Consider the following 18,789-nt stretch of genomic DNA (forward strand, 5'->3'; position numbering starts at 1 on the left):
AAGTTCAGCAGGACACTGAAACGGCATAAAGCTGCCAGATGACCCAGTTCAATTAAACTAAATGTCTGTGTTAACCATTAGGTAGCTGTCAATTTTCAATATTTAACTCTAAATTAAGTAAGTTAACTTTTAATTTAACTCTGGGTTTAAAGGGCGACAATAGGCATCAATGCAAACAGGTGAGGATCCTGGCCAGCCCGTGGTGCTTGCTGTGAGTGCGTCCTCCATACCTGCTGCCCTGCTGGGGAGCTCTGCGATGAGGAACCCATCAGGCAGCGACTGAGAAGAGCAACAGTTTATGTAAATAGCCTTTTAATGACACCAGTGCATATGGAAATGCAGATTGTCTTCTGACTCAGTTAGCACACAGATTTACTGCTACGTTCTCCAGAAGTGTCATTCTCAACTCAACAACCATGTATTTGGCTTTCGGAAGACGTGATAGTTTTTCACATGAAAGTTAATTTTTAAGTATATTCTTTTCCACAACACAGTTCACGCTAGCTGAAGGAACAGGATTGTCATTAGCATGACAGGGTGATCTAGAAAACAATCCATTTAATTCCAATAATAACCTAAGCAACACTTCAGTGGAAAGAATGTTTCACACTTTTGCAGCTCAAAATATTTAAGAGAAACATGTAAACTGGGCAAGCTAAGTCAGAAAACTTGTGACTTCCATTGTATCAATTCCTTCTGTAAGGCAGCTGCATGACTCAGAGTACACATTTAAGTTCTTTTATCTAGCGTCTCTTAACTGGCCCATGTAAAGTCTTGGGGGGGGGAGACAAACTTCAATATAAGCTTTCTACAAAACTTTAGCTGCTAATTTAAGCTTGCTACCCTCAACCTCCGACTTCTAAATTAGGGGAAAAATAGGCAACCATGGAGGTAATTTGAAGGAATGTACATCCTCTCATGCAAACTAACGATCCAAACAGAAATAAAAACCACAGCCTTGCGAAAAAAGATCTGCTCTCATCCCTTTGAGCTGTCTTCTTTCACTACCAACACTGAGAGAATTTTTCTTCTCGGCTCTTATAAATGACAACAAAATCAGCTCTGCACATAGCAGCTATCGTTTACACACAACCTGAAGTCCCTTGCCGTAATGGCAGGCAGTTGCCAGGGAAGTTTGCAGACTACATTAAGTATCCTGAAAAGCAGAGCAAGCCCCAGTTGGGTCAGTAAGCTGGGGAGCCATGCCTCACATCACCAGGAGACAGCTAACCAAGCCTCAAGCGTCACGGCATCTCATGGGCCTCCCTGGAGGACTAATCAATAGAGGGTTTAAAATACCTTCAGCAAACGGTGGCCTCTGTGCACTGTGCCTGCTGAGGTGGAAACACCAAGTGAGCTGAACTCACCACAGTGACAGCAGATCAATGAAAGGGCAGCAGAACTGGGGCTGCGACAACAGAATTTCAGGAATGACATCTTACTGTGGTTTCCTGAAGGATACTAGCTGTTTCTTTCAGAAGATGCAACGTACTTGATCGTGTGCTTCCCTCAAATGCCGTATCCTTCCCTTATTTTCTTGTAGAAGATATTGAGAGAAGGGCCACAGGGATATGTATGGAAGCAGAGGGACCAAGGAAACAAGTTTCCTTGGGATTCATCATGGACCTCAAAGAGTCTATGATGCTTCATGACAATACTCTCTGCATTCTTGTCTCAAGTATATAATTGAATTTTTCTTCAGCAATATGAAGAACTTAGTGCGACAGGTTTAAAGTAGGCTGGTTTTAATAAAGAGTGATGCCACAGTAGGTAGCTCTAGCTTGTTTGCTCCTCAGTAGCCTTTAAGTTCCCTACAGCCTGAAAGGCTATATTGAATAGAGTAATTTAAACATTACATTTAGGACACGCATTTACTGATGAATTGCAATTTACACGCTCGTCAAGAATAAAGTCATGTGAAGTTATATCAAGAAAATATATTTCCAGCTCTTCCTGGACGGAACTTAATCTATCAAGCAAGTTACTGAAATTTTTAAACAAACAAGGCCCTCAATTTCTTCTCCTATTAAATGCAAACATTTCTAATGGGTTGAGTTGAATAAACAAATTGGTGTATCCAGAATCTGCATTTTGGTCACAAGGCTAATTTATAAAGTTTCTACAGCTTGAAAAAAACATTAACATGTAAAATGTGGTGTGCCAAACAAAAAAATAAAGCTATGCCAAAGAAAGACTATATTTGCTGACCGTTTTCTTTGTATCCCATCCCTAGGATGACCTCTGGTGCTCTGTAGTAACGAGTCACTACATAAGGCGTCATCATAAAACTAGTTCCTGCAGTTCTGGCCAGTCCAAAGTCAAGAATCTTCAAAGTGCAGTCTGACTTTACTACTATATTACTGGGCTTTAAATCCTTTAAAAAGAAACATCATATATGACTGCTAAGACAAGCACAAAGTACTCTGTGGTTCACATTTTTAAAAGATAATACTGCTAACATTAAACCCCACATATACAACTAGGTTATTGCTATAACTGCAGTTTCTTTTCCCCTTGCATTAATCCATGTGCATTCAGCAGGCTACAGAATTAACTCCCTTATTGTGCTTGCAGATTTATATAGCAATTAAAGAAGGAAAATACAACCAGCGTTACAAGATATGTTAGCAATGTCTGAAATAAATTGAGGTTAGTAAGAAATGTTAGCTCTGAGGAAAGGTCTAGAAACTGCTCACTGGAACAACAGTTATTACTATGATGCAGAACACAAGTAACACGACAATTGCTGAAATTATTTGATAGAATAATCATCTCGATACAAGAATTATTGAAATTATAACACGAATGTAAAAAGTAAAAGGTTTCTTTGCTAGCTGAGGCTGCATTACCTCTCTCGAACCAATGCAGATGTTTCTCTGAACAGGAAGGAAATCCCCATTTTCACACAGATTTCGCTTCCCATTTAGGATTTGGTTTTATACTAATTTTAGCAACCAAACCCAAAAGGGCACCATTGAAAAACTGCCAGAAATTAACACAAACATTAAATTAGAGTGGAAAATGCCCTGATACAGCTTCAGATCATCTTAGTTAGAAACTTGGTAACTATACTCTCTGCACTTGAACCCTAAAACCACATTGACGATAGTGGCTTTACAACATCTATTTCTACGGACATTACTCAGGCATACTCGGTCATTATCTCAGGAGGATCTTACACACATCTGAATGTCACAGAGCAGATATTGCAAACAGAGTAACTTCAGAATAACTTTGCCATCATAAAATCATTCATAGCACACAGGCCAGCACAGATAAGGCTTAGATCCTTTCTGCCTACACTCTACTAAGATCAATGAGAGAAAAACCCGAGATGTGGCAGAGGACTCCAGTATTTGAGCTGCAGGCATTTGATAAGCAGCCCTATCTTTCTCTGTTTCATAAAGACTTAAAAGTGGCTATCTGCAAGATAATATGTAGTTTTCGTTTGTACTTGTACAGCTTTCGGCAAACTCCTCAGAAAGCTGCACTAAAGACAGAGAGGAAACCACAAAAAAAAAAAAAAAAAAAAAAAGGAGTTCCAGAACAATAGAATTTTAATGGATAATTAAAAGTCTTGCATACTTACATATTCACACACGCACTTCCAAATCACACACACAAAGACTCTGCAGACAACTTTGGCTTAGAAGATTCTCAAATGCCATGAATTAATTTGAGTATTATAAGGCATTCCAGCTATTTAATATGCATATTTCAGATTCTGCTACAATCCTGTTTATTATTAGCTTCATTTTTGCACATTTCTGTTACTTGGAGGATGTTCACTGCAGAATCCCAGGTACATGCTCATAGTATTAACTATACTCATCCTCCCCAAAGCTGCAGGATTAACTCTGAAAATGTTAAGAGCGCTTCCTTTTGCGAGAGAAAAATCCATATGAGGACAAAAAGCAAAAGCGTACAGAGTACTGTCCATCCTTAATTTCTGAACTTCATGTAGTTGTCATGAAGCCTAGGAACGTGTTGTAATTTGGAATACAGAACTGTCCTTCAAAATGATGGAGGCGAAAGTTGACTTACACTGCATCCAAATTCATGCAGAACCAACGCCTCTTATGTTTGAAATAAACAAGGACTCAAAAGCTCCAATAAGAGTGATCAAGTTAGTTAAGCTGCATAAATATATCCAGAACCTATAGCAGAAGACATCTCACCTAATCTTAAAAATGTAAAATGTCAGTGCCAAAAATCAGAGATTATTCATGGCCATCTCCCCATTAACCAGATGGGGAGAGAGGGGCATCACTAGAGATTAATTCATGGCTTCTACGGGCTTTTCCCTTCCTAAAGAAAGCTTTGTGTGAAAGGCTTCCATAATTGGGCACCTTTGTTAAGTGCTCAAAATCAGTCAGAATACAGTGTTTCAGAGCCTTCATGCAAGACTAATGAGACATTTTGTGTCCTTCAGCAAGTCAGTGAGGCACAACTCTGAAACACTGATCATTCATACTCCTCGGATTGCAAAATATAAATGAACACGTACTTGTACACTTGCTGGAAACGCCATCTCTGCAAAATGTTTTGAACACAGTAATGTTAATTTGCCAACATCTGTTAAAGCCGCTGTAAAGCTATAGTCAAATCTTTACCAAGATCAAATCTCTATCCACTGATGTGGCAGCTATGTATGCCCCCTACAACTTCTAGGTGAAATTGTCTGAAACTATGTGTATTCGATCTCTGCTTTGTCCCATGCCTCTAGTTTGCTATGAAAAAACCACTTATTTCTATGGCAGGTAGTATCCAGTGCTAGAGGCATATATACAGCTCACTGCAATTTCAGTCATTCCACAAGCTTTGAAAAAGTTACTGAGATGCTGAGATTATCACAGCTGTATTAGAAGCTGAAGAACCCAGTTAAAATCCACATGAAACCACCAACACCAAAGAAAGCTTAACGCCTTAGAGGACATTAAAGAAATACACTAGATTCACAGCCAGAGTGCTCCACGGGCAGCCACAGTAGCACAGACTGTTTAAGGGGTAACTGGTTTCAACAAAGTAATTAGCTTTACACATTAAGCACAGTGGTGCTGAAAGCCCAGAAGAGTGGTATAAAGAGTTACTACTGCAGCCACACGGTCCATGTGAAGTATGTCCCTTTTGAAGCATGCCCGCCTTGACAAGTTTTGTTTAACTTGTTCCACACAGAAAGAGGATTTTGAAACTTTACACCTTGAAGTATAAAGGCATAAGGCACACAGCAGGTAAATAGTGCAAACGTTTTGCCTGAACATACTTAATCTTCTAACAAAGTCTGAGAAGAAGCTGTCAGCTGAAAATCTACCATGAAGACATGCAAGCGAAAGGTATCTGCCCATGTCCTTCAAAAGCATTCATGCATACATATGTTACAATTTACAAAGCAATTTTATCTCTAGTCTCTTCAGAATAGGTTATCCCTGTACTTCATATTACTGCACAACATGAAGCATTTCCAAGACTTCACCCATATTTAGAGAGGCAGAAATTCTATGTTTAAAGCTGTCTTTACTCCTGCCCAACAACTGAGAAGTTAATTCTTTTCTATAAATGTATGAATGGTTACATTTATCCATGACTTCTACAAGGCTCAGCGGTTTGATGCCGTCTTTATAGGATTACAAACTACCCGTGAAGCAAGCAAAGTTCTAGAAGCTCCCTCCTACCTGTGCTGAGATCCACAGAAAGAGACACTCTTACATTACCTACTCTACTACGTCCATACAATATGCAGTTTTCCAAAAATAAAAAAGACCTAGGAAAACCCACAGCATTAAACCTGCATACCTAAGTACCGAAGAGACCAGAAAATGTGAAGCTGTGTACCAAACCGTAATTTCAATCCCACAGGCCCGTGCATTAGAACACAAAGGGCTGCATACTATCAGTCATATGCAATATAATACCACAACAGCAGCAAGTGAAGTAACCCAGTTCTGTTTAGCACTCCCAGAGTAACGCAAGCAGCGCACCGACCTGTCTCAAAGCCCACACGCAGACCAAGCAGCACAGGGTGCAATGCCTGATTGCAGGCGATGCTTCTGCCTACCTTCCCTCGCCCATCTCTTTTAAACACAGCAGTTCAGGGCAAATTGCACGCGAGAAGGAAGCCTTCACCTTCCCTCCCTGAGCTCCTCACTGGAATGAGGCAGCTGGCGAGCAGCAGAGCTCGCTGAGCAAAAGGAAGCAGTGTTTGGCCATTCAAACCGTATTCTCTATCCAGTCAAACAACGGTTCGGGTTCCCTCGAGGGAAGAACAACAGACCGAACGGGAGCGTCACGCTGCCAGGTCCAGCTTGCAGAACATTCAACACCTCGGTCACTATGAGGTGGACTACTGAACTGGACAAGCGCCCTAACATAGCAATTCCTTTGGTAACACTCAAAATTGCCAGTTGTGATTTGCTTTGCTGTGTACATCATCCATGAGGAAGATTATGTAGTAATGGCCGGAAGTACCACACATGGATCAGTTTAATTACATCTGCATCATTTCAGAAATGAAAATTTTTAAAACTCTCTAAAAAAATTACAATGAAAAATGTAGCACTGTAGAAATACAAGCTTACAATTTCCCAAAATAGCAGAGATTATATCTGAAAAGTTATAATCAGACAAATCTCAAGCAATCTTTACACTACATACAAATATATATGAGATGTTCAACTTGAACAGGCAACCTTAAATTCGGAATTCCTTGACTGGATTGCAACACACACACACACACACACACACGCGCGCCACTTAAAAAGGAGTAGTGAGTTTTGTCTGCGGGCAGTCTGAGTGAATGCTTTGTGACACACAGGTGTATGAAAGTCCCACTTACAGATCTTTATCATCATTTGTTTATCTGGAGACTTCAGACATTTATTCATTACTCCGATAGTGAAAGAGCAGAAATAAAACGGGCAGTTCTTTCAAAAGATGGGATTTCAGGTTTGGTTACCAAAACAATAACGGCAGAGATGCTTTCAGATATTCTTTCCTGCCTTGACTACTAAAATAGAACACTATATAGAATTAGAGGAGGTAATGTAACTCACTGCAAAAAACTTTATTTGCTCTGTGCAGATTATTATCAAATCATTCAAAAGGTTGGGTCCAGAATTACAGTGGAAAAAGGTAAGTGCGATGATTTCTTTTCAGCTTTCTCTGTCTATGGGACAGGCTATGGATCACCCTTTGTGCTCCTGTTTCTGAATTTTGTCTCTTTTAAATACTCAAGGCAAAACAAGGTGCAATGCAAAATATACACAGTTAAGTTCACTTACCCTATGTATAATTCCAGCTGAATGAAGATGTTTGATACCACACAGCATTTGATAAAGAAGATAGGACATTCTTTCATGGTCTAGCTCCATCTGAATCACTTGGCAGAGATTTGCATCCATAAGCTCCATCACTATGTAGCTTATCAAGAAAAAAAAGTAATAATAATCAGATAATACTGCCATTTTATTGTATTCTTCCCTTGCTCATCTTTCTGCATGAATATTTTTTAAATTAATTCTCAGCTTTAGCTCAAATCAGACTTACACATCTTGAAATTCTTCCAGGGATTTCTGTGGTGTGAACACATTCAGTAGGCCGATTATCTGTAGGAAGGGGGAGAGGAAGTATAATCGAACCATAACAACAGTGAAGTTGCAAAGTCAACATTTCAAAACCACTATTCTGATGCAAACCTCTGGTACACATTGAAGGTCAAGGTGCCCAGTGGGTCAACCAGACCTACCATGCTGTAATCGATGCTAATGATTTTAGGAGTATCTTTCCTCCACAAATCACATAATCTAAAGACACTCCGTGTGCATTAACAAGATGATATTCAAAGCTTAAAACTTAAGGAAGTTGGTCAGTCTCCCCCTGCCTCCTACTTTCAATTTGAAGAGAGCTGGTAAGATTTTTGTTGCATATGAGAAAAAAATAAAATTAAAAACTGCAAAGACTACCTAAGAGATACCACTTTGCCATTGACAGACGTGAAGCAACAACTCTACCCAAAGAGAAAAACAGATTCTTGGAGCTGCTTTAGGACGTTTCCCAGTTGCTGAGAATAGATGGGATGTGCAGAAACAGGTCAAGCTACTACTCAAGAGTCAGGCAGGTTTGCAATAGTTTATCATCGTATCGATTATGCTACGTAAAATTTCCTTCAGAGAATCCACACATAAACCATCTCTGTCTTAGAAAAAATAACAAAATTTTCCCAAGCAGCTTAAAGACAGAGGAGTAAGTCTTCTAGGACTCTCTCCTTCCCTGGCAGCCAGAAGGAATTTTATCTTGCTGAATGGGGAGTAAGAGGGAACTTGAGGAAGACTGCACACAGCTGTCTCTGAAGCAAGAAAATGGCCAATACCACTGTAGTTCAACTCTGATAAATTCATCACTTATTCTCTCCCCATTTCTGTGATCTGGTCTACTCTACAGCTTCTTAAGCATCAGACAGTTCCTGTTGTCACAACACAAGATTCCTAACTCATTCATGCACTAGGAAAAAAAAAATACTATTACAGCCTTTTATCTAGCAGCAGCAACAGAAACAAGGATGCACTTACCACTCATGGTATTTTTATTTTTATTTGCCAGCTACCTGTAAGTATAGTAACGTAACACTTACTCCCTTTTTGAGTTTGAAGGGGGTATTTAAAAGATTGGGCAGGTATTAAAACTAGTCAATAATAGCTCTTCTGAAAGATCCTTCTGTACTTATCATGGAGATACAACCATGCAATGAAAATCTCTGCAGAGGATGGCATCCTCTGCAGACACTTATAAGACTTTTACAAGACTACCCTTCTAGTTAAGACTTTAATATTTAAAGCAGGACGCTGCACTCACGTTTTTGTGATTAACACACTTCATAAGAACAAGCTCTCTGTAGGCTCTTTTAGCGTGGGTTTGGTTCTGAAACGGTCGGCTTAACTTCTTGATTGCAACATTTCGTTCAAGGATGGCATCATAAGCTGCACTGTAATTAAAAATAACATTATTACATCTCAGCATCAAGGTCCTTTAAGCTGTGGCAGTTGCTACCTTTTTCAGATACCTCATATCATGTCTGCAGATAAAACAAATTTCCAGTATTATTCAGCTTTAGGGAGTGTAATAGCAAAGTGCTCTTGTATGCTGAGCAATTCAAAATTTAGAAATGTTTCCCAGCTTCATAGTATTAACACATGACAATCTCCACAAAATAATGCAGGATCTCTGCTTCCTAAAATATCTTACTAATATTGAATTCTTGCCACTCATTGGCACTTAAGAACAGACCGTCTAAGAAGATCCAAAACCCTCCAAACATAAAAAGCACATCAATTTTATGTAAAATCTTCACACCAAAAGGAAGAGAGGAGGAGGGAGGAAAAGTAGGTTATATAAAGGTCCCGTGCTTTCACTTATGCAGTTGCTTAATATCCTCATGACAATGAGAGCATCAATGTCAAGATAAAACAACAAAAAAAAGTTAGAAAAGCTTCAACATCTTGAGGTCACTGGCTTTTACTTGGTAAAAAGAAAGAATAACATTTTTTTTTTTGCAGACTAATGCCATATGTCATATGATTCAGCGACACAGGCTGTTTAACTGATAAAGGCTGTTACTGGGGACAACTCGCATACGTGTCACATTTCCAAGACAGGAAGGCGTGGTAGTCAGCTAAATCGTTTCCTGTAGGAGACAATAGGACAGCTGACTACCATGCAGACTCGGGAAATACTTATCAGTTACTTAAAAAGCCTCAGCAGGGAAAATACTGTTTTCTTGTCTCTGATCAAGAATGGTACTCAAACCTAACGAAGAACATCAGCCAGTAAATGGTGAGCATCTACTAAATCCAACTAGCTACTTTTAAAACTTGTTGTCTATATAAAAAAAATAATTTAAGCCTAGATACTGTACATATATTTTCTTTACATCATCAAAACCTCTAGTCACTATCGAAGAAAGAAAAGACGGGAACAATATATACTGGTAACTTTCTTCGGTTTACATTTTCCACTGTCTGCAATTTCTCCCACCTACCCCCAAGATACGGAATATCTTATGAAAGAGCAGCAAAGAGGTGGCCAGGAACGACTGCCGACACGGGACTCCTGTACCAGTATTTGAACTTCTGCAGACTGTGTTTCAGTATTAGCTATGGTTGAGCCTTCAGGCCATCTACTTAATATTCCTCCAAATCAAGTTGGATCAGCTTTTAAAAAAACAAAACAAAACAACAAAAACCCCAACCGAAATCACAAGATTTATACGCTGTCTCCTCCAGACATGGGCAAGATTTAACCACTTGAGCACTCCAGTACTTCCCAGAGTAATCAGGGCGGTTTAACTGAAAAGGCTTCAATTACCATTAGCAGCAATTACAGAACAACACTAGAGTAATTACATAGTCAGTTTTTGGATCCCAGCTCTAGGAAGGGCAGCAAATTTGGAAAACAGGCAGTAACATATGACTGGAAATCAGAAGGACAGCAATAACATCTAAAGCTTTTGCTGGCCTTCCTGTAGCAATGAAATCTAGTCAAACAACCGTCTTTGTCCTCATTATATTTCCACACAGGCAAATAAAATTCAGATCAGTTTTTCTGCTGCTGCTACTTACAGACCAAATAATCTCAATGCCAGAAGTTACCACTTCAAAAATAACTCTTTCTAGAGTACTGGCCTTCAAGTTTTAAGCACACTGTTTTTAATATTAACCCAGGTAAAACACAAATACAAATTAAAAACCCACCTGTACCACACATTCGCTAAACACTGATCAAGACAAGATCAAGGTAGTAATGAGGTTACAGGGAAAACTGTTCGAGATTATGTTTTTCCCTACCTTTCTCTTCCTTGATGTTTCTTCTGTATTTTTACTTCCCTGGTTAGCATCTTAAGAATGACAATAAATTGGAAGATCTGCAAGTTCCTGTGCTATCTACATCTTTCTCTTGAACATTCAAAATACTCGCAAGAAGCTTAAAGCAACACGTATCTTTGGGGCAATGTCATTGCACAGGAACCAGTGCCTAGAAGCAGCTAGTTGTCACCAATCTTAAATAAATCAAACACTCTTCAGTCCACACAGCAGATCTCTTATTCAAAGAATTATATTGTCAAGTCATATTTTCCTAAACTGCATCAGGTATTTACGTATCACAATGACAGTCGGCATCTCAAATGCTCACTAACCACTATCAGGGATTACTTAGATTATGAAACCAAGTGAAACAGACTCCTAACAAAGCATATCAAGTAAAAGCATTTACAAGCAGCAAATATTATATAGAGTATTTCTGGGTTTTGTTTCACTGTAAGCAGTGTGGCTCAGGAATAGATTAGTTTCTTTATCCATTTTTTTTTTCCTCCCCGTTAATTTATGGGACTCAGCACAGCTGGCTGAATGTGCACAGAAGGGAATCGGTTTGGGAGCAGGAAAGGACATAGGACAAAAAGCAACAGCCCTTGCCGGGGAAAAATGGCCAACAATTACTATTGCTGTTTTGCACATAAAAGGTAGTTCTCCACACTCTTACTCAGTAACACACAACAGTTAAAGGACTCAGAAAATTCTACCAAGGGAACCTAAAAGTACATTTAAATTTTAAAGAAACCTTACCATACTATCCCTTGCGCTCCTGATCCTATTGGTTTTAAGTTTTGATACCGTTTCAATACAGTGAAAGTAGAGTCTCCAATTTCAACACTGTAGAAATTGTTGTCCCTCTTGCTTCTGCTCATGACGGCAACTTATTAGATCACTTCATCCAAATTTTGCTTCTGGCCTGTAAAGAAATAAAATTTGAAAAACTAAGATTTTACAACTGTACGTAATCTGACAAAAGGCAAAATTCTTTATAATACGCAGAAGACACTTCCCAAATAAGTCCCATACGCAAATGTATGCTATTTTTGATGTCTGCAGGAATGAGAAGGCACGTGCCATCCCTTCACCACCACCCCCCACCCCACCACCCCCCCCGCAAGAGAGCAGGGTTTGGACCAGACACTCTCCAGAGCTTCCAACCTAAATTGTTGCATGACTCTGTAAATACAAGAGTGACAAAGCATCAACAAGTCTTCCAGATGCTGCAATCATCAAAATACTCCGGGTCACAACTGCCAGGGATACCTGTCCCTGATGTGGGAACACATACAGTCAGTCTAGGGCAGAAATGGAAAACTGGCCTTGCCAGAGATCTCGCGCACTAGCTCCTATGAATAAAAATAACAATCAGAGAAAGAGAGAATAAGAGTAAGAAAAAAAGGATGTGGAGTCCACCAAAACCCCCTCATAATAAAAAACAGAAAGACAACATCTCAGTGCACATGTCCACAGGAGAAAAAAATAAAACCGCATGGTGGCTTTTACTGTATTATTTCCTGTTTCTGTGCTGTTAACCGTGCACTTTTCATTTTCTCTTACACGAGTTTTGGGTGTAGCTGTAAGAGATGTCTAATACTGCAAATTCCTCTTTGACCAGGAGAAGAAATTTCTTCAAGAGCAACAGCATGCTGTCTTCCTTTGTTACTCAGTTAAGGAACATTTTCCCATATTCACAACTTCTGTACATCACAACACTACACATTTGTTAGATTTTAAACAAGCGTTGAAAACAAAGACAGTGCAAACGTGGCCTCCACAAATAATCACAGATGTTGTACAAGTAGAATTCTTTTAAGAATCTGTAAACTTACCAAATTCCACGTTCAGCAAGCTAACCTGCACTCATTTCAGCTACACGGGTCCAATAAAAAGCACTCTAAAAAAGTTCTAAAAAGGACACAGTTTTAACTATTTGGTACATTATGAATTAAAAATGCACGACCTTAATTAGCATTTATGTCAAAAGAAATACCTATTAAACCAGTCCCTTTTCCAAAATACTGCCAAAAAAACGAGGCTGCGTCACAAAGACTAAACTAAATACCAAAGGTGCTTGTATCAGTGTATTAGCAGTATTGTTAAAGGCTTCCTTCTCCAGTTGAGGGGGGGGGGGGGGGGGGGGGGAATAATTGGACAAGAACTGTTGCCTAGCACAAGAAAAACTGTATACAAGCTGAGGATCCAGACTGTATATGGTAGCTCTATGGGGTGGAGGTAGGCTTACTGGAGGGAGCCAAAACCCTTAATTTCTTAGCAATACATGACAGCATTCCCAGGGTCTTTCTTCCCTATCCCTTTTATCACTACATCTTTGGACCCTGCCTATTTCTCAACACTTTCTTTGCAGATGGGCATCTTTATTCCAAAATTTGAGTACAACAAATACATAATGACAAAAAACCACCCTGAATTAGGAGAAAGAAAATTTGTTGTGGAAGGTATGAAATCGGCCAAAAATCGGAAAATAAAGAATGAAGACAATAATTCACACAAATTTACATCTGTGCATTGTCAGCTGAGAAAAAAAAAAACCACCACTATTGAGCTTATCCACTAAAACTGTATTAAGACATAGGGACATTGAGCAATGTAGGATTAGCCAGAAGAGCTTAGTAGATAGAGCTCTGCTGTTTGGTATCAGCATCAAGATAATGAAAGTTTAATACTTCACTTTGGATAATTCCTTGGAAACAAATGCAGGAAGGACTGCTCCCCACCATCCAAGGTTTTCAGATGAATGTTGACACCTTCCCATTTAAAGGTCAGTATTTTGAATAGCCAAAGTGTTTAATTGAATTTTCTTTCAATTTGGTAAGCTTGTACGATCAAAGGGTGAAACAATGCAAGCAGAGTTTAAGAAAAGGATCTTGAGAAACAGTATTCTCTTAGAATTCCTTTTTATTAACAGATTTTACATGTATACCATACATGGTATGATTACCAAGCAAATTTTATTGCCTTAAAGCTTTGTCATTTGCTACATGTTCAATACCATAAAATGTGCTTGGCAATATGTACTGGGAACTTGTATTTACTAAACATTTTATAATGCATAATAGCATTTAGCATATAGCAGCATGTAAAAGAAATCCTTGCTTATTTTTGCTACGGTAAAAAAAAAAAAATCTGTGTTTAATCTTTCCTTTATAAAGCTTTCACTTCTTTCTGAATACATCAGCTTTGCAGTCACCTAAGTACTGCCAATAACCAATTAGTCTACCCCTCTCTGCTACATAGATAAATGAAAGAAATAAATAAACCATTTGTACACCAAGTCTAGGCTTCATAATTGAAAAGCCCACACTCTGGACTATTACAGTAGCTATGCCGATGCTAAAAAAAATCAAGTTTGTGACTAGGCTTAGTATGTAAATTCTCTCTTTCACTTTAGCCAGCGACTGTATTGTGGATAGCAGAGATCACCAGGACGCGTTATGCTCTCAAGGTCCATCCCCTGCACTCTGCACGTGTCTCCCAAAGCAAAGCCACCAGGGAAGACAGGGAATCTACTCACCGGTCAGAGAGAGAAAGCACAAAGGATAGTTTTGCCTATGCATGAGCATTGGTGCCAAAAATATTTGGCTGACAGACAGCTTCAGTCAGGACTACAACATGCAGGAGGCCAGCCTGGCACCAGCCCGCCGTCTCACTCATTCCAGGCTGTCTCCCCACCTTCAACAATTTTTGGTTTTACCACATCCATTCTCTGCTGTGCATGAGGAACAGAAAGCTACCCCTCTCAAAGAGCTCTGTCCTTACCTGCCTTTCCATACCCATGGAGAAAACCAGGCTTATCTAAAGATACATCTAACTAGGCTTTCACAAGCCTCAGAGCACGTATGGGATGGTTTTGCTCCCCAAGCTCAAAATCAGTAAGAGCCAAAGTTTCTTTTCATTGGACTGACTAAATAGAGAAAGGAAACATCTATAACATCTCCTTCAACAATCCAAAAATATTTACATTCATGTGCTGGTTTTAGCTGGGGTAGAGTTGATTTTCTTCACAGTAGTTAGTATGGGGCTATGTTTTCATTTGTGCTGGAAACAGTGTTGATAATACAGGGATGGTTCCCCATCCCACTGGGGGCGGGGTGAGAAAAAATTCACCAACTGTTGAAAAATTCACCAACTCATGTTAGTCATGACACTTAGAATTTAAAATTAAAAAAACAACAAAACAAAACAAACAAACAAAAAACCCCCAAACAAACAAAAACCCCAATTAGTAGAGAATAAAGAAATAAAATGGAAAAAAAAACACATTCTATAAAAGCACTATCAGATTACGGTTTAAAAGGCTTTCCCTGCTACTGGACTCTTTAAAATGTTGTTAAAAAACACGCCATACATTGCATCTGAATAATACTCAAGACCCTACAATGCACTGTATCTTTCTACTGACAGTTGAAAAACCTCAGTCTGCTAGTTGTCAGCGTATCTATCTAACTTGTTACCAAAAAGTTTCAGTGAAGGTTTCCCCCTTCGTCGTGAAAGTTGTTCAGTCTTCCTTATAAGAGATGTTCTTATAAAAGTTGTGGGTATTCTGTAAGAGATCTGATCTACCTGGACCATGCCTCGAACACCCCACTGCTCCCTAGCCCCATACATCACTAGCCTTGCAAGACTGGGAAGATAGGTTTTGCAGTGCAAAGATTGCTTTTGCAGGAACTACATACAGGCGAAAGTGAGGAAAACCAAACAGCCCTGCTCTTAAATACAGCAAACCCAAACTTCTGCGCTTTCAGTAAGGCACCATTTCAGGGAAGGGACCGCTTTCTGAAAAAAAACATTTAAAGAACTCCTGAGAAACTTCAAGTCAGGGTGTAATGCACAAGTAAAAGCAGTCAAAACACAGAAGGAAAACAAATACTCAGATACCACTGGGAAGTTTTTGTACTTCAATATACATGTGTACAGCAGCTCTGGAGCACCACTCCAAATTTAAGGTTATATCTTTGAAAGACTAATATATGTAGTGTCTTCTATCCCAATGTGCGCAGAAAAAAAAAAAAAAAAAAAGAGTCTACTTTGGAGAGTACTCTCAGAGTATTGACAGTCAGCAGTTCAAAACATGAGAAAGATGAAGATACCAAACAGGTTAGCTGAACACATGCATTAGTCCGTTGCCCAACTGAGTTAGAAACAAGCCTGAAAAATCCTCAGGTAGCTAAACATACGCTCGAGCAAATGCAACCAGAATCATTGTAGTTGGTTCCTTTCCCATTATCCATGAGGTCAGTTCCCATAACCATCATGAAATTGAAGTGTCTTTCTTCGGAGAAAGAATTCAAAGCACCCAGACCCATAGACAGGATAGAAAAATGGTATCAATTAAACCATGACAGCAAGAGAAGAGCGAATACATGAGGAAGGAGGGAGAGGTATCCTGGAGTGACGAAGGAGGAGTATCTCCACTTTCACCTAAATTATCATTCCTTTTGCTGCAGCCCCATGTGCTGTTCATCAAAAATTATCAGCCTCTACTGTGTTATCAAGAGGTATAGTCTATCTCTTCATTTTAAATGCATGCTCTTCTAGCATAAAATTGACTCACTCAGCTTGAGAAGAAATGGAGTCAATTCTCAGAAAATTTCTTGCTTATTTTGTATGGCGAGCTACTGTGGGATGTAAATAAGCCACTTGGACGTAATGCACTCAGATCAGCACAGACGACAGAGGTCTCGGAACATACATATGCTTTCCCCTTGCCTCCAACCCTCCAGCATTTCATCCGGCCATCACAGCTTCCTCAGCCTGAACCAGCCCTGACATCCATCTCCTCTGTGCCCTCGCCTCAAAGTCTCTTATAACTTCTACACAGTTTTGTCCATCGACCATGGAAAGCATAAGCCTCTTATTTTATAAGCAAGTTTACTTCCACTCAATGCTTTGCTTCCACTCAGCACAGAAATCGTTGTGCGCCCTGTCTTTTCACCTTTCACAAAAACATCTTCAGAAGTGCCTGGTATTGCCCAGCTCCGTAAATACAGCTCCCAGAAGAAAGCCAGAGAATTCATTTTTTCCTATCTGCTAATTTACTGGTGACTAGTCTTATGAAGTCTAGCTTCAAAGATCCACAACACCAAAAGTCTTAGTCTTTAAATATTAAACTAAGTCTAAATTCAGAAACTGTCAGACTTTCAAGATTCTTACACAATGCATCCCTGCAATGTTTTTCATTAAAACATGATTAAGCTGTATCAGATAAACTCGCCTGCCTGAAATTTGACATTTTGTTCCATTTTCAAGCAATTTTGCAGAAGCACATATGGGAAGAAAGGCAGAATGCAGATTCCAGATTTCTATTATTAATGAGGAAACTAATAATACATTTGTCCCATTAACTGTCAACTTGCCAGAATGCTGTCAACTGTCAGCAGTGGAAGAACCCTATGGAACACTTCAATTTGCTCAAAATCACACATCAACTATTGTGCTTTTCCTTGAAAATCCCTTGCCTAAGCAAATTTCAATAGATGGCAACCTTTTAGTGGTAGCCCACAATCACTCAAGATAAGGATAGTCCAAAACTGAACCCTAAGATAGTACGGTGTGGTTTGGCATATTAACTTGTTCATTCTTCAGATTGCCATAAGTAGTATTTACCTAAGGAAGCACAACAAAAACGTTGGAAACGGAAATAACACTATACCCACAGAGTGAAAGTCCCCTCAGGGACACGCAAGGCTGTGCATAAGTCTTTGTCTGATTCCACTAAAAGTAACTAGAATTCAATAGTCCTGTGGGAGACTTCAGATCATCAACAATTTCCACTCATCACTTCTTTTATACAGCCTGATAAAGTTTAAGTTGTAAAAGCACGAACATGAATGCATTGAACTTGTAGATCCTTGAAAAGACAAGTAGCATATATGTATGAAAGTAACTACTATGGCTAACCTTAAGAAGTATGGACATCTATAAAAATGTTTCATTGACACCCCATTCTCCTCCTCATCAAGTGAATATACTGACAAGGAAGACTGACCAAATTTCTTCACCTAGCTTTAAAACAAGCATATTTAAAATAACAGTAAGATTTTAGAATAAAAGAAACCATTTATAGCAATGTTTATATACAAATATGCAGACATCTGCCTTTTTTGTTTGTTTGTTTAAAGAAAAGCATGTACCTAAGCATTTCTGTTCTATACAAACTTCCTGACTTCAAGATATCTGGCAGATAACATAATGCTGTATTTTAGTACCAATATCAAACTTTGTCCCTAATACAGAAAGCATTCAATTCATTAATCAAGATACAGGACAATGTACGGACAGCATACATTATAATATTTTTCCATTACAGCCTAAATATATTGGACAAACAGAGGATCTGGGGATAGAAAGGTGGGGTGGGAAAGAGAAGAGCTAGTCCTTTGCTCACACAGCTTTCACTTCAAAAATCCTACTGCAGGCGCATTAAAAAACCTTAGAAATGGCCAGATGGACTTAAAATATAGATAAAACAAAAAACTGGCAATGTAAAATTATATAAACAATAGGAATATATTTGGTAAACTTGCCTTTGCAGAGTGTGCAAATCGATTTCATTAGAAGGCAGAGAGAGATGACTTGATGCTTATTCCAGACCCCATTTTATTTAATGCTTTTTACGCCGATGATCTATACCACTGGACAGTGCTATAAAGGGGCCTCCAAAGTAGCAGAGCTTCAACTCTAAACAGCACACTCCCAAACTGTAAATGAACTTACTGTGCTCGAACTGGAGCTGGCACCAGTGTGGCTCAGCGGAGGTTTATGGCTACGCGGAGCTTGTGGTACAGACACAGCTATCAGACCTGTACCCACTGCGTCACTATGGCTGGATTTGGGCAACCTCACATTTTGCTTCTGAGATCAGTCCAGGCTCATCCGCATCAGGACTCCAAGAAGTTCAGCTGAAACA

The 18,789-nt window shown here is 39.2% G+C and overlaps 1 protein-coding gene across 1 annotated transcript in view; it reads right to left on the reverse strand.

The window, feature by feature from the left end:
- Positions 1 to 18,789, reverse strand: part of MAPK8 (mitogen-activated protein kinase 8) — a 47,785-nt gene that overhangs the window by 10,088 nt on the left and 18,908 nt on the right. Inside the window, exons 2-6 of the mRNA XM_082486211.1 lie at positions 11,613 to 11,778; positions 8,848 to 8,977; positions 7,543 to 7,601; positions 7,278 to 7,416; positions 2,209 to 2,374 (exon numbers count right to left, since the gene is read on the reverse strand). Coding sequence (XP_082342337.1) covers positions 2,209 to 2,374; positions 7,278 to 7,416; positions 7,543 to 7,601; positions 8,848 to 8,977; positions 11,613 to 11,734 — 616 coding nt within the window. The 5' untranslated portion in view covers positions 11,735 to 11,778. The remainder of the gene's footprint in view (positions 1 to 2,208; positions 2,375 to 7,277; positions 7,417 to 7,542; positions 7,602 to 8,847; positions 8,978 to 11,612; positions 11,779 to 18,789) is intronic.

Source organism: Vanellus vanellus (genome assembly GCF_965231255.1).
Source record: "Vanellus vanellus genome assembly, chromosome: 7".
Taxonomy (NCBI): Eukaryota; Metazoa; Chordata; class Aves; order Charadriiformes; family Charadriidae; genus Vanellus; species Vanellus vanellus.